This window comes from Salmo salar, chromosome ssa25 (genome assembly GCF_905237065.1).
Source record: "Salmo salar chromosome ssa25, Ssal_v3.1, whole genome shotgun sequence".
NCBI lineage: Eukaryota > Metazoa > Chordata > Actinopteri > Salmoniformes > Salmonidae > Salmo > Salmo salar.
In genome coordinates, this window is record NC_059466.1 from 16,303,529 (window position 1) to 16,318,400 (window position 14,872).

Sequence of the window (14,872 nt, forward strand, 5' to 3'; positions counted from 1 at the left end):
GAACAATTGTTTTTTTTTATGCATGGACATTTTTCACCAAGTACTGTAGGCATCCCAAGGTGATCTACCTTTCCAAGAAAAAGTTATCAACTGGTTCAACTTCAAATGATTTCAACTTCTGATGAAAACATCTGCAGATCTAAGCTTCCAGGCAGCGGCCAGGATCATGTCTGTACCAACGTTTGATGCTCTGAAGCTTATGAGAGACCTCAGTCAGAACTTCCCCAGCAAAGCCAGGTAAAGCTATACACCTCACACTCTTTCTATTTAAAACAACAACAAAAAACCCTTGCACAGTCTGTAGGAATAAATAAGCCTATTTGAAATGAAGTAAGAAGAAGTTCTCCCGGCTTGTGGACTTGAATCCGATCCTGGAGTGCAACTTGTTTCAGACGGCTGTTATGAACAACAAACCAGGAGTGCTGAGTCAGCGGTCTGGCGCGTGATTACAGAGAGTCGGCTGTAGATATATGCCATCGGAGGGCCCACAGATTTGCGAGATTAAACGGGGGTTTTACTGCTCGATGGGGAGAAAAAAGCTGATGGTGACTACATGTTTTACTGTTCCCACAGATCACTGACAAGAGTGTCTGTGAACCAAGAAATGAGAAGAGAAATTGAGGAGAACCAAAAGGTGGGATGTCAAAAGGAGCAGTTTGTCCCTAAGACTGTGCACTTGTTTGTCTAATGTGAGGTCTCGACGTCTCATCTGTTTACGGCTATTCATGTAAATGCTCTTATATTCTTTCCACTGGCATCTTAGAGCGTACAGCCCTTAGAATCTATTTCTACATTGTAATATCAGCCATATACTATAGAGAGGATGAGGGTTTGGTTGGCATCAGACTAACAGCAGGGAATCCTCTCTGTTCCAGCGGCTGAGTGAGACCATGGGGATCCATCCGGGAGATGGAGGCCTGTTCATCAACGGCCTTCACATTGATCTGGACGTCCACAACCCCTTCAGGTACAGTAGGAGCTCAACTCAGCAGGGAGGATCAACCGTCAGCTTGCCTGCTCTCTGCTCTCTCTCCCCCCTGGTCTCCCCAGCCTCAGCACTGGCTGCCCACACCTCAGTGATCCAGGGCTACGGGAGTAAAACTAGTGCACCGCCGACAGACAGCTCCCCTGCTCGGGGGAAATGAATGCTGACCTGTGATTTCTTTGATTCTCTGTCTTTGGTAGCATCTTGGACACTATCAGAGGAGAAGCCAAGATCCTGGAGGGCCTCCATAACCTGGGCATTAAGGAAGAGAACCTAAGCAAGCTACTGAGACTGCCCATGAACCCAGTGGAAGAAAACTATGCCTTAGACATCCGCCATCCAGCTATAACGGTGAGAGTCAGGGTGTTCATATTATTTGTTTGCAATATGTGATCTATAAGCTAAGAAAGCCCTCATACGCTGTTTATTCGTTTGTGGGGTTTGAAAGGTGTGAGAATCACAATATAGGGTACAAAACCAAGGTCCTTGCTGTCTTGGAACCTTGGGACGTCCCAACTCTGGCTTTACCCCATTGAAGTTGACATTTACAATGGTTAAGGTAAGGATTATGGTTTATGGTTCCAGGGTATGGTTAGGATTTAGGGTAGGGACGTCCCAAAGATCCCAGAAAGCACTAACCACAAAATCAAAAGTAGCTCTTAAAGGGCCAGTAGCCTACATTGGGTGTACAATTTTAAATTACAGCATTATTTAATCTACAGTATTCTTCTGCTATTTATTCTGTTACCAATAATATTTACATGTTAATATTATCTTCAAATTATAATTATTACTGTATGTAATTATTACTGTATATCTATTAGCATCCAAAATGTAATTAGGTACTGTATATCTAGCTGTCCGATAACACGTTCTGATGGAATGGCTTGTCCTGTACTTTGTAAAAAGCCCAGAGTGCATTGAGTGAATGTTGGACAAAGATCTTGGTTCCTTCCTGAACATAACAATGTGAAGGCAAAGTGTACTCGGACCACAGAATAGGTGAAGTGAACTGGCAAAAGAGTCCTCATTCAAAGGCAAGGGCAGTGTGAATACAAAGAGAACCGAGTTCTTTTGCTTTTTTTTTTACCCCAGAGTTCACTTTAAAGAGGACTGAGATCGATGATTTTAAAGAGGACTATATGTTAAAACACCCTGAGAGATGAACCTGTGCCAACAACCACCGTCCTGCGGAAGGGATTGTTTTTTCCTTTCTTTCTCCTGGCCCAGATCAGCACTGCAGGTGCTTTGTCTTGAGTGCTGGCATCGGGGTGTGGATTAGAGGATCAGTCATCAGACTATTGCACTAGTCCCAGTCTGCCAAAACCTCAATTATACACTTGGCAGCCAGCCAAGGAAAGCTACTGTATCAAATAAAAAAAATAACCAGCAAACTTTAATATGAGGCCCCTCTGCCATTTTATTATGGAAAAAAACTTGAAGAAAACAACAACAGATGAACATGACATTTCATCTAGAGAATGTCTTCTTCCGATCAGGTTTGCTGTCTGTCTTTTCTCTCAGTGAGGCAAGTAGAAAATGTTACCCTTTGGGTTGTCTGCTCTGGGCAGAGACGGACAGGAGTGTTGGTATCCCATTGTGGCTCTTGGTTACTCAGGGAGGTTTCTCAGCCTTCTAAAGGGAGAGAGAGAGAGTTCTGTTAGTGCCAGTTTGGCTTGTAATGGATTATTAAGCTACAGTAGGCATTTGCTTCCCTACCTCTTAACACTAGAGTCTATACATGTTGCTAACCACCCATGCACTTTTCACTCAGATGGCTTAAACATAGCACCATCTGCCCCTTGGGGAGTATGGGGTGAAGTGCAGTAGCATTGAATTAATTTGATCGTTTTCAAGACTAAAACTGTAGGTTGCTGTTATGCATTGTATTGAGTTATGGTTGGCAATATTTCTGGCTGATGCGAGTGTGACTTATTTTATTATTAAAATACTGAATTCTAATTAAATGCAGCTACGCTCGCAAAGCTTTCACTGTGCTGATTACTCTGATGTATTTGGGCCTCGGGACACTTAAACTCAGTTTAAGACAAAACTAATTCTCACAACCTTCCACACTAAACCAGCTTTCCTCTTGCCTTTCCCAGTGGATTAACGACATCGAGACAGACTCCATGTACCGCAGCTGGCCCTCGGGTGTTCAGGAGCTCCTCAGAGCCACGTTCCCCGGAGTGATCCGCCAGATACGACGCAACTTTTTCAACCTGGTGAGTCCCAGGAGGACAGGAGAGGAGAAAGGACAGTTGGGAAGGGTTGTGACACAAAGCCACTGGAACAGTTGTTTCGTCTTTGAGAGGAAGTCCTGTATAATAGATGGTGGTCATGTGAATTTCCGCTACAATAGACCTACATGTCAAAGTAAACTGATTCCGTAAGGATGTTTATCTAGCTGAGAAGTGAATCTGTCTTACGTTCTGTTGTTTTCAGGTGCTGTTGCTGGACCCAGTTCAGGAAGAGAGCATTGAGCTGGTGAAACTGGCAGAGCTCTTCTACAAACACAAGATTCCTCTCAGGTACTTTATAGGTTGCAGAGAACTACCCGTTTCTCTTTGCACCTGTCAACTCCACCAGATGGTGACTCAAACTCTGTCTGCAAATTGAAACAATGTATCTTTCTGCTCCTTTAAGGATCGGATTTGTGTTTGTCGTCAATACTGACGACGAAGTCGATGGATCTACGGATGCTGGAGTTGCATTTTTCCGGCTGCTGAATTACATCGCCGACGAGTATGATTTATCACAGGCTCTCATGTCTATGGTTTCTGTGAGTATCTCATGCTTGTAAATCTTTCCCATTTCCAGCGAGCACTTTCTTGGGGAATTATTTAAGCACAATCTTTTGCAAGCTCATGTCTCTTTTGATGTTTCTCAGTTGTATAATAGTGCCCTCTCTCAGTTGGGCCGCTGTCTCAGACATTATTGGACTAGACGAGTAAGGGTTTGCCTGAGGCTTCAGACTATGTAGGCAGGCCTGGAAGTTATCGACAGTGCCTTTGATGTAATGGAGGGTGACGGTCAAGTCTCACTGACGTTTTGTGCACTTGCAGATGTACAACAAAGTGGAGATCGGCGAGGCATTGTCTGTTGACACAGTGTCTGCATATCTCAAGAAGAAGTTTCCCAAAGCCAGTGCTGCAAGGATCTTTGGGGAAGATTCCGAGTATGATGACAAAAGAAAGGTGTGATTAATGGACAGTATGTTTCTATTGTGAATGTACTTGTCAAATGTAAACCATAAGATAAAGTATTTTATAGTTTCAAAATACCAGATTAATTTGATTACATTCCTCTAAAGGTTTCTTCATAATACATAAATCACTCATGAAACAGGAAGCAGAGAGAACAGTCTATGGCGTGGGTGGCTGGAGTCTTTCCAGGACCTCTATACCAGTCACACCGCCTGGTATAGAGGTCCTGGATGGCAGGGAGCTCGGCCCCAGTGATGTACTGGGCTGTCCGCACCACCCTCTGTAGCACCATGCGATCGAGGGCGGTGCTGTTGCCATACCAGGCAGTGATGCAGTCAGTCAAGATGCTCTCAATGCTGCAGCTGTAGAACCTTTTGAGGATTTTAGGGCCCATGCCAAACCTTTTCAACTTCCTGAGGGGGGGCGCTTCTTCACGAGTGTGCGCGTACTTGAAGCCGAGGAACTTAATCAAATAGCTTGAGTGTCCATTAACCCTGGCGCTGGTCTGTGTTGGGGACAACAGGCAGGGGCAGAATTCTACAAGAAGAGTGGCTTGGGCCCTCTGCCTCTGGCTCTGTTCAACGGAGTCCCACTCAATGCTGAGGAGATGGACCCAGATGAACTGGAGACTGTCATCCTACAGCGCATCATGGACACCACCAACTTCTTCCAGAGAGCTGTCTACATGGTAAGAACTGTTGGGGGAATTGTAGTCATTATCATATTGTCCGTTTGTGTCCATTTATTTGTGGAAACAGATCTTAGTTTGTTATTGAATATGTGAACTGTTTCTAGGTCAACTGATTTGGTTGAATAGGTTACGTAAATAATGTGATTTACCCACTTCACATGACCAGGGCCAGCTGACTGAAGGGACGGATGTGGTGGACCATCTGATGGACCAGGCCAATATGGTACCACGCATCAACCCTCTCATCCTCAGCACTGACAGGACATATCTGGATCTCACAGCCTCTCCAGGTAACAAATACCACATTCTTGTCCTTTTTGTTAATGTGTATGTTGACAATACAGTCTTCATACAATTTACAATACTTTTCATTTTCTCCTTTCAGTTGTAGATGACTGGGATGACGCCACCATGTTCTCATACCTGGACTCCAAGGACAAGACTGCTGTCATTGCAAAGAGAATGAACTATTTCACCAAAAATGGTAAGAGGCAGGCTATACTTTTGTGGCACTCCTGATTTGTATCTTTTTTTCTCCCTTGAGTGTAAATACTGTAGTGTTGTATGGTTGCGTATACTTGAACAAAATAAACTCTTTGTTCAAAAAAAGCTGAGCAGCTTAAACGACACCGGGAACATCTGAGGAGTGTTTGTTCGTCAAACATTTCATTTCACCAGTCGGATCTTCACACTTTACACTCGGATAATATACCGACATATTAGTATGGATCCAGGGATGTGTAAAATTGCCCTTTAGGGGAGCCGTCTGTGCTTGGTCTGAGTTAATTGCACTGTGCCCTGGTTAGTAGTTTGGCTTCAGGCCAGTGGTCCAGCCTCAGCCCCGACTCTGCTGCATCCTGCCAGGGGAGCCCTGCTCAGAGTCAGGGTGGGGCTGTAGCTGGATCTGCCCAGGGAAGCTGAGAGGCTGAGAGGCTGAGGAAGGCGACTGGGGGGGAATGAAGCAGTAAACCCTGACAGGTGGCACAATCTCCTTCTGATTTAGTGTGCTTTCCTCAAGGACTGTGCCTCTCTCTCACTGTCTCTCTCTTCTCTCTGGATCATAACTTGAGCCAGATTTAATTTCCCTTCTCACTGCCCGTCTCCACTGTCAGTAGGTGGTCTGTGTCAAGACCCTTTTAAGGGATTAGCTGTTTTCCCTTATAAGCAAGCTGGAGCTTTAAGATTGCGATCCCTCTTTTAAACTGAGAAAATTGTCAGGAATACTTTAATCTCTTCCTGCTTTATATTTTCTGTCAAGACTGGCTGAGTCACTGTGTATTTGAGCATTTGAAATGATTCAGTGATTTTTGACAATGGCAGTTTTTCTGCTTTCAGAAATGTCACCGTATTTGAAACGTTGCGTTGTACAGTAATTGATGTTGATTTCCAGATGAGGATGGGATTAATGGAGTGACTGTGTGGATCGTTGGGGATTTTGAAAAGGCCTCAGGGAGAAGACTGCTGCTGAACGCACTGAAACACTTGGTGAGATTCTGCTGCTCTATGCTACTTACTGCAGGGTTTTCAAAACTCTGTCATGCCCCCCCAAAAACCAAAACGTGCACTTTGGGGGGCAGGACTGAGTTTGGGAAACCCTGCTCTACTGCACCTCTTCTACTTTCCCTTATCCACACAAGGCACAAAGGAAATATTTTTCACTGGCAAAGTTTGGAGCTATGAATTAAGCTATGTATTAATTATAATTTACAAATAAAATAAACCAAAAACAGACTTTTTGCTCAGTACTACCAATCAGTCACGCCAATGTGATTTCGGAATCCTCATTTATTACACTGCAGTGCCCTGCACCACACCAATGCAAATGTAGCTTTTAATGTAGTCGAGCAAGGTAGGTATACCCCTAGACTTTAATTACTATCCAGCCGCCATGGAGAATCTTTGATGGAATGAAAATGTTAAAACTCACGTGGGACACATTTTACCTTGGCCTGAAATAAAAACAAAGGCTGCAGTTGTTATTCTCTGATTAACACCCACATAAATATTCCATAGTTGATTTAAAATACAGCCAGGGTTATACCTCGCTTTACTGCAGATAAGAAGAGAAAGACTATTAGCAGAGTCTGGGCACTGCAAGCTATTGAAGCTTATTTTTAAGAAGGTATATTTATTGTGAGCTCTCTACTGAGACAGACAATACCTTGTCAACAAGAGACAAGAATGTTATCAAGTTAGAGGAATTTCATCTAGTCTCACAATAAATCTCCTGTCTGCAGTAATTTCAAGGACGTCCTCAAAATGTTTTGTATAGGCAAAGTTAAACGTACCTTACTGTGATTTTTTTTCTTCTTCTCTCCAATTAAAATGGTCAAAAATAAACATAGCTTCTTAGCAAACGGCAATTTCTCAAGCAAGAATTTTGCTAGGACTGTGTGGCAGTGGGAAGGGGAAAACTGAAATGAGCTGTTATTGGCAGTGAGGTTTGGAACTCTCTTATTGGTCTATTAACTAATCCACTCCTACAGACAGTGAGACAGGCATCAAGGATTTAAATTACTGTTCGATTGAACGTGGTTTAATCATCTGTGCCAGGCGCGCCGAATCCAGTATCTCAGAAATGGCCGCAATCTTGGGCTTTTCACACATGAAAGTGTCTCGGGTTTACTGAGAATGGTGCGACAAAAACAAATATCCAGTCAGCGACAGTCCTGTGGGCGAAAACAGTTTGTTGATAAAAGAGATCGAAGGAGAATAGCAAGAACCGTGTAAGCTAACAGGCGGGCCACAAACAGACAAAATAGTGGCGCAGTACAACAGTGGTGTGCAGAACGGCATCTCAGAACACACAACTCGTCGATCCTTGTCACGGATGGGCTATTGCAACTGAGGAGTGGAAAAACATGGCCTTGTCCAACGAATCCAAGTTCCTGTTGTCATGCAGTCAGGATTTGGCGTAAACAGCATGAGTCCACGGACCCGTCCTGCCTGGTGTCAACGGTACAGGCTGGTGGCGGGGGTGTACTGGTGTGGGGAATGTTCTCCTGGCACACGTTAGGTCCCTTGATACCAATTTAGCAACGATTGAACGCCACAGCGTATCTGAACATTGTTGCTGACCAAACCCAATAGAGTATCTTCGGGATGAGATGAACTGGCTGTTTGCAGCATGTATGAACCACCACAATATGTAGCAACTGTGTGATGTCGTAGCGTCAGCATGGACCAAAATCCCTGTGGAACGTTTCCGAAACCTTGTAGAATCCACACCCCGAAGAATTCAGGCTGTTCTGGCAACAAAGGGGGGTCCGACCGGTACTAGATGGCTGTACCTAATAAACAGCCCGGTGAGTGTCTATAAAATACAAGCAAATCACGTTTTTGACTACACTGGGCCTTTAAGCTCGACATAATGCTGTGAGCAGATGTGAAAGCTCTCATGGTGCAGACCATGAGAGAAGAATAAACATTACAGCAGTTAAACTGATAATGTGTTGTCTTTACAAAAAAGAGAATAAATCTTGAAGGTTATTTTAATTAGATTAACATTTTCACCCCTTTCTCGACACCTCCACTCTGTAAATAGAAGTGTGTTGTAAATCAGTGCTAGTCTGAGTGCTCTCTAACCTTGTGTGCGTGTGCGTGTGCGTGTGCGTGTGTGTGTGTGTGTGTGTGTGTGCAGAGGGCCAGTGCTGGTGTGCGTGTGGGGGTGATTGATAATCCCAGCGGTGGTGTGCCCAGCGAGGACAGCACTGTGCTCTACAGGGCAGTGTGGGCCGCCCTGCTCACCCAGAAGAACAAGGCCGCAGTGGAGTTTGTGCAGAAAATCCTTAAAGAGGAAACTGTCCAGCTCCTTCAACAAGGAACCAAGATGAAGAACCTACTGGTGAAGGTAAACTGGGGATGAAAAACTGAATTTGATGATTGTGTGACCAGGGGGGAGGTTCTTCTAAACTAACATAGGATCCCTGTAGGTCTATACTAGAAAATATAAAACATTTTTTGATAAAATATATAATTTGACCATTACTACTTCATCCCATAGAAACACAGTGAATAACACATTCATAAATTATAAAACAGATAGTAAAAAATAAATCATAAGGAATAAGGTTTTGAAGTGTCTTGTCACGGCTGTCGAAAGAACCGGACCAAAGTGCAGCGTGGTTGTAGTTCCACATTTTATTTAATCCGTGAAACTTTGCAATACATAAATAACTGAATTGACAAAACAACAAACCGTGACGCTGAGAGAAACAAACACTACTCAAAACATAATAACCCACAAAACCCAGGAAGAAAAACCCCTACTTAAATATGATCTCCAATTAGAGACAACGAGGACCAGCTGCCTCCAATTGGAGATCAACCCCCTCCAAAAAAACATAGAAATAGAAAAACTAGAACTTAAACATAGAAATACAAAACATAGAAAAACACAAAACACCCCCTGTCACGCCCTGACCTACTCTACCATAGAAAATCACATCTTACTATGGTCAGGACGTGACATGTCTGAAAGCTCTGAAAATATATATATTTATTTTGACACATATTTAACCCCCTTTTTTTGTTGGCACAAAACGACCTCCACACTTCCATTCATCTTTTTAAACCGTTATCTTCAGATGAGTCCCTTGTGGGGGTCGTAGAACAAAACGGAGAACACCATCGTGGTCATATCAGTTTGTAGGCCAAACCATTTGGACGCTACTGGCTTTTTCTTGAGAAGACCAATTTTTGGCGTGACTCGTGGTCTGATAAACACCGCTGCAGCTCGACTACCTTCCACCACAGATACGGAAGGCCGACATAGGCGGATACGCAGCCCATGCAAAAAATCTGATATATCTAGCTTAAACTGACTGATTTTGATGGGGATTTAAAAAAAACTTACGGGTGCATCAAAATACTCTTACTTAACTTGAAGAGTGAGAGTGGTGCCTTTCCCCCCTCACATAGACAATACAGTGCCTTCAGAAAGTATTCATACCCCTTGACTTTTTCCACGTTTGTTGTGTTACAGCCTAATTTAAAATGGATTAAATAAAAATGTTGTTTCACTGGACAACACACAATACATTTTTACAAATGAAGAACAAATGAAAATCTGAAATGTCTTCAGTCAATAAGTATTCAACCCTTTTGTTATGGCAAACCTGAATAAGTTCAGGAGAAAACATTTTCTTAACGAGTCACATAATAAGTTGCATGGATTCACTCTGTGTGCAATAATAGTTTAATGTGACTTTTGAATGACTACCTCATCTCTGTACCTCACACATACAATTATCTGTAAGGTCCTTCAGTCAAGCAGTGAATTTTAAACACAGATTCAATCAAAAAGACCAGGGAGGTTTTCCAATGCCTCGCAAAAAAGCAGACATTAAATATCCCTTTGAATATGGGGAAGTTATTAATTACACTTTGGATGTTGTATCAATACACCCAGTCATTACAAAGATACAGGCGTCCTTCCTAACTCAGTTGCCGGAGAGGAAGGAAACCGCTCAGGGATTGCACCACGAGGCCTATGGTGACTTTAAAACAGTAAATGGCTGTGATAGGAGAAAACTGAGGACCGCTCAACAACTTTGTAGTTACTCCACAATACTAACCTAATTGACTTGGTGAAAAGAAGGACGCCTGTACAGAATAAAAATATTCCAAAACTTGCATCCTGTTTGCAATAAGGCACTAAAGTAAAACTGCAAAAAAAATTGCAAAGAAATTACTTTTATGTTCTGAATAGAAAACGTTATGTTTGTGTTCAACCACCAACTTGCCAGAGCTTAAAGAATTTAAAAAATAATAATGTGCAAATATTGTACAATCCAGGTGTGCAAAGCTCTTAGAGACCTGCCCAGAAAGACTCACAGCTGCAATCGCTGCTAAAGGTGATTGTAACATGTATTGACTCAGGGGTGTGAAAGCTTATGTAAATGAGATATTTCTATATTTAATTTTCAATAAATTAGCAATCATTTCTAAAAACATATTTGTTTTCACTTCGTCATTATGGGGTATTGTGTGTAGATGTTAGAAGACATTGAATCCATTTTGAATTCAGGCTGTAACCCAACAAAACATGGAATAAGTCAAGGGGTATGAATACTTTCTGAAGGCACTATAGTTGGTTCATAGATTTGACATGGAGCCCTTGAATTATTAGCTACTGCCGAATGACTGGAGACTCATCTCCACTGTTCTCTCTGTGAAGCCCTGTGCCACAGGACTGGTGACGGTTGAGCACCTCTTCTCATTTCTCCACACCCTGAATATTATGTGGTAGTATAAATATTGAGCATGCCTGACAGCTTCCAGACAGGGGATGCATAGACCTACTCACTGTCAGTTACACTTGATCAGTCAGAGCGTGAGTAGTGAGCACAAGCTCCACGTGCTGAATACTTAACGACCAGTGTTCTTTGGATACCCCATCCCCAGAGAGACCGTGGTGGCTGAGCTGTTGCCTGGTCTTCGTGGCTGTGTGGTTCAGCCATGTGCCTGATCAAGCCTGACCACGTCTCCCCTCCTCCACTCTCCTCTCAGCCATCTCTACAACCACAGGTGTTCTTTCTGCTCTCAGTCTGTCTCCACACTATTATGGTATAGGATTCATACACACTGGCAGACTCATAGCAAACCTCCCTCTCGGGGATCAATCAGCCAATCAACTGACAGGAAATCCCCCCCCCCTTCTCACTCTCACCAGTGAGAACAGCCATCCTGGTGAGCCTAGTGAGTGTTCAGCCAGGGGCCTTAACGCAGAGAGGCTGGGACAGTTACCACAGCAGCCCGGCCTTCAATTTCTGCCCTCGTTAAAGGAGGGAGGGAGGAAGGAGGAGGGGAAGGAGGGATAGTGATGGAAATATCAGCAGTGGCGCTGTGTGTGGAGCTCTGTGGGTTGGGGTTTGGGATCCAGAGAGCTGGGGATATGATGTTATTACTGGCTGCCAGACAGACTTGCTGACAGAGTTGGGGCTGACATTATTGGTATTTCACCTGTTCTCCTTGGGGGCGAAAAAATTGTTTGAGAAACTAATAACCTGACTCTGCAAACTGAACACTCTCTCTGGTGGCTGATTTGTTATGGACAAAATGGCCAATGTTTAATTAAAATTGTGTTAGATTAATTACAAATTGATTAATCTCTCTTCTGATTTTTTTTTCTCCCAGCATGCGCATTGCTATTAGCTCAGCCGGCTCTGACTATGAAATATTTATGTTTAAAAGCAGAGCAGTGATTGCTCTCATGCAGGACTTCAACGATTTGTCAATAACAAAGTGATTTCTAGCCCGGCATGGATCCTACTTTACATCAATACGATTCAGACTTTGTTTTGAGTGGACTGGAATGGGAGCGATGTCCTTCAGGAGGCCTATCGGATCATATATCACCCGGTCTTCAGGCATGTACAGTACGATTGCACTCAACATACCTGCTTAGACCAACAGTGTACCGTGTTTCTTTTTCTCCACTGCAGGGCATGAACGCGGACGCCTTTGAGAAGAAGTTCAACACCATGGAGGTGGATTTCATCCGCAGTCAGCAGCTGTTCTGCAGAGATGTCCTGAAGCTGCACACTGGACAAAGGGCCGTGGTCAGCAACGGCAGGGTGAGTGGACAGGACTCTACAGTCCCTGCTTTACCAGTGTTCTAGGGATACTGTTCACTGCAGTGACATTAACACAACAGGGAATATATCAACTCAGCACTACTTTACTTAGTCATACTAAACATCATAACAAAGAATTATATGAACCGTGGATTACTGTCAGTCGGGAGAGGTAGTAGAGCACGTTGGCCTTTCGGTAAAGTAAGCGCTGTCCGTGTTGTCAGGGGGAGATGAGATGAGCGGGTTATTCCACAGTAAGCTGCTGTAGCAGGGGAGTATTATTCTCTCTGGTGTTTCACAGAGCTCCTCTAGACTGTCCAGTCAGCATGACCTCTGTTTCCCCAGAGGTCACAGGTGGCACAGAGGGCTGCAGCGTGTGAGAGTGTGTGTGTTTGTGTGCGCGCCTGTCCGTGCGTCTGTGTGTGTGTGTGTGTGTGTGTGTGTGTGTGTGTGTGTGTGTGTTTATCATAGAGCAGAGCTGATCACTGATGTCTTGGGAGCAGCAGCAGTGCTGACAGCGAAGGATGAAGGGGCCAGACCCTGAGATGGCTGTAACAATTAATATAATTTTCCATTCCTCTGCAGTCCGTCCGGCAGGGTAGGGGATGCTCTCTCTCCTCTTAAAATAGAAAGGGAAAATGGAGAGGCAGCAGCCCTGGAACACAGTGACCATATGGCAGGAAGAGACTAAACACCTCCCTTTACATTAGTTCTTTATTTTAGATGGCTGCTCTGTACAACATTCAGTGTCTACAAACAGGTACATCAGAGCACATTGTTGAACTTTGACATTGTTGAGGAACGCATTCTATTAGTGAAAGTTGTGAAGGGATTTTATTTCTGAGGGTTGTTTGTTCCATCCCTCTGAAAACATTGAATGTATGGCCTGACCATGATTGTGTTCTCTTCTCTCCATGCTAGATCCTGGGGCCATTTGAAGACGAGGAGGAATTCAACGTGGAGGATTTCCATTTGTTAGAGAAGATTACGCTGAGCACCACAGCCGAGAAAGTCAAAGCTAGAATCAAGCAGATGGGAATCAAGGGAAAGCAGTGCGTTAGTTAACATCTCTCTCTCTCTTTCTCTGTTTGGACTCACTGTCTGTAGCAGTGCCCTGTGCTTCACCATCGGTGATGGACACTGATGCACAAATCCTCATTTTATGATGAAAGTCAAGTGAAAATCACTTCTCATACCCTATGATGAAAGTCTTCGTTTCATCAATTTCCAAATCACTTCACAGTACCCCTAGAGCCTCACAATACGTTTATTTTCTAAACGACTATTTCTCTATAAAAAAGACTACTGTTTTTGGAAAAACAGGTTTTTTTTATGCGGAGAATTGTCCGTTTTTGAATATTTAAGGATCTGTCTCGAGCCATATTATTCATTTGAATAATATTGAAGTCACAACTCTGAGCCGAGGACAGATGTCTCTGGTTGTGCTCCAAAAGGTACCCTATTACCACATAGTGCACCCTATTCCCCCTATGGGCCCTGGTCGAAAGTAGTGCACTAAAAAAGGAATAGGGTGCCATTTGGATCCGTCCTCTGGTTTCTCTCTCTGACCACCTTAATAAGCGTCATCAATAAGTGCCGGAATAACCCTTGTCCTCCTCTGCCCCCCAGAGCCAGCGATCTAGTCATGAAAGTGGACGCCCTCCTCGCCGCTGCCCCCAAAGGAGAGGGCAGGAGAGACTTCCGCTTCGTCAAAGACGAGCACAGGTGAAGGATAGCATTCTCACTCGCCACTATGTCTCCCTCTACTGCACTTTCAGTTTCACTGGGCTTTCCTTTTGTCGTAATGGGTCGGGAAATTGCTAGTTCTATCATTTTGCTGTAGTAATAGCGAGAGTGCTTTGTTGAAGTAGAGCCGTATTGCCGACGTGTGGCTGAGTGTTGACACTGCCTTTTCATCCTCCCCAGCGTGCTCCATTTCGCCCCTCGGGAAGACGAGGTGTTCTACGACGTGGTGGCCATCGTGGACCCCGTGACCCGGGACGCCCAGAAGATGTCACCGCTGTTGATTGTAAGCAGCGCTCCCTTTTTCCTCTGTCACCCATAGTTAATTATGACTACGTCAGGGACGTTGAACGTTAGGTTTCATTTGCAGGAAGGCTACAGAGATATTGACAAGCTCCGACAAGGGCAAGCGTGAAAGTGCCGGCTGAAGTGAAAATGTTTTCAAACCCATAACTGATGTTATTACTTTTCATTCTCTGCAATCTCACAGTTCTTAATTTTATATAGGCTGGCTGAAAAGGTACATTTTCAATTCTTTACAATTTCATCATTCATGAAATGCGACTTTCCCTAAATGGACGTTTGTAAATAGATTCAGAGATAACTCTGTTGCTCTGTGAGGGCTATTCCATGCTAATTATCCAACTTGACAGATATTTGCCAGTTATTT

General features: G+C 43.8%; 1 protein-coding gene across 3 annotated transcripts in view; it reads left to right on the top strand.

Annotated features, from left to right (window-relative positions):
• Positions 1-14,872, top strand: part of uggt2 (UDP-glucose glycoprotein glucosyltransferase 2) — a 42,430-nt gene that overhangs the window by 9,395 nt on the left and 18,163 nt on the right. For all 3 annotated transcript variants that reach the window (XM_014173383.2, XM_014173384.2, XM_014173385.2), the window contains exons 10-26: positions 138-237; positions 574-634; positions 876-967; positions 1,186-1,336; positions 3,091-3,210; positions 3,431-3,516; positions 3,632-3,767; positions 4,051-4,182; positions 4,715-4,879; positions 5,049-5,172; positions 5,268-5,366; positions 6,273-6,367; positions 8,523-8,732; positions 12,328-12,459; positions 13,381-13,511; positions 14,089-14,184; positions 14,386-14,488. In XM_014173383.2, coding sequence (XP_014028858.1) covers positions 138-237; positions 574-634; positions 876-967; positions 1,186-1,336; positions 3,091-3,210; positions 3,431-3,516; positions 3,632-3,767; positions 4,051-4,182; positions 4,715-4,879; positions 5,049-5,172; positions 5,268-5,366; positions 6,273-6,367; positions 8,523-8,732; positions 12,328-12,459; positions 13,381-13,511; positions 14,089-14,184; positions 14,386-14,488 — 2,033 coding nt within the window. The remainder of the gene's footprint in view (positions 1-137; positions 238-573; positions 635-875; positions 968-1,185; positions 1,337-3,090; positions 3,211-3,430; positions 3,517-3,631; positions 3,768-4,050; positions 4,183-4,714; positions 4,880-5,048; positions 5,173-5,267; positions 5,367-6,272; positions 6,368-8,522; positions 8,733-12,327; positions 12,460-13,380; positions 13,512-14,088; positions 14,185-14,385; positions 14,489-14,872) is intronic.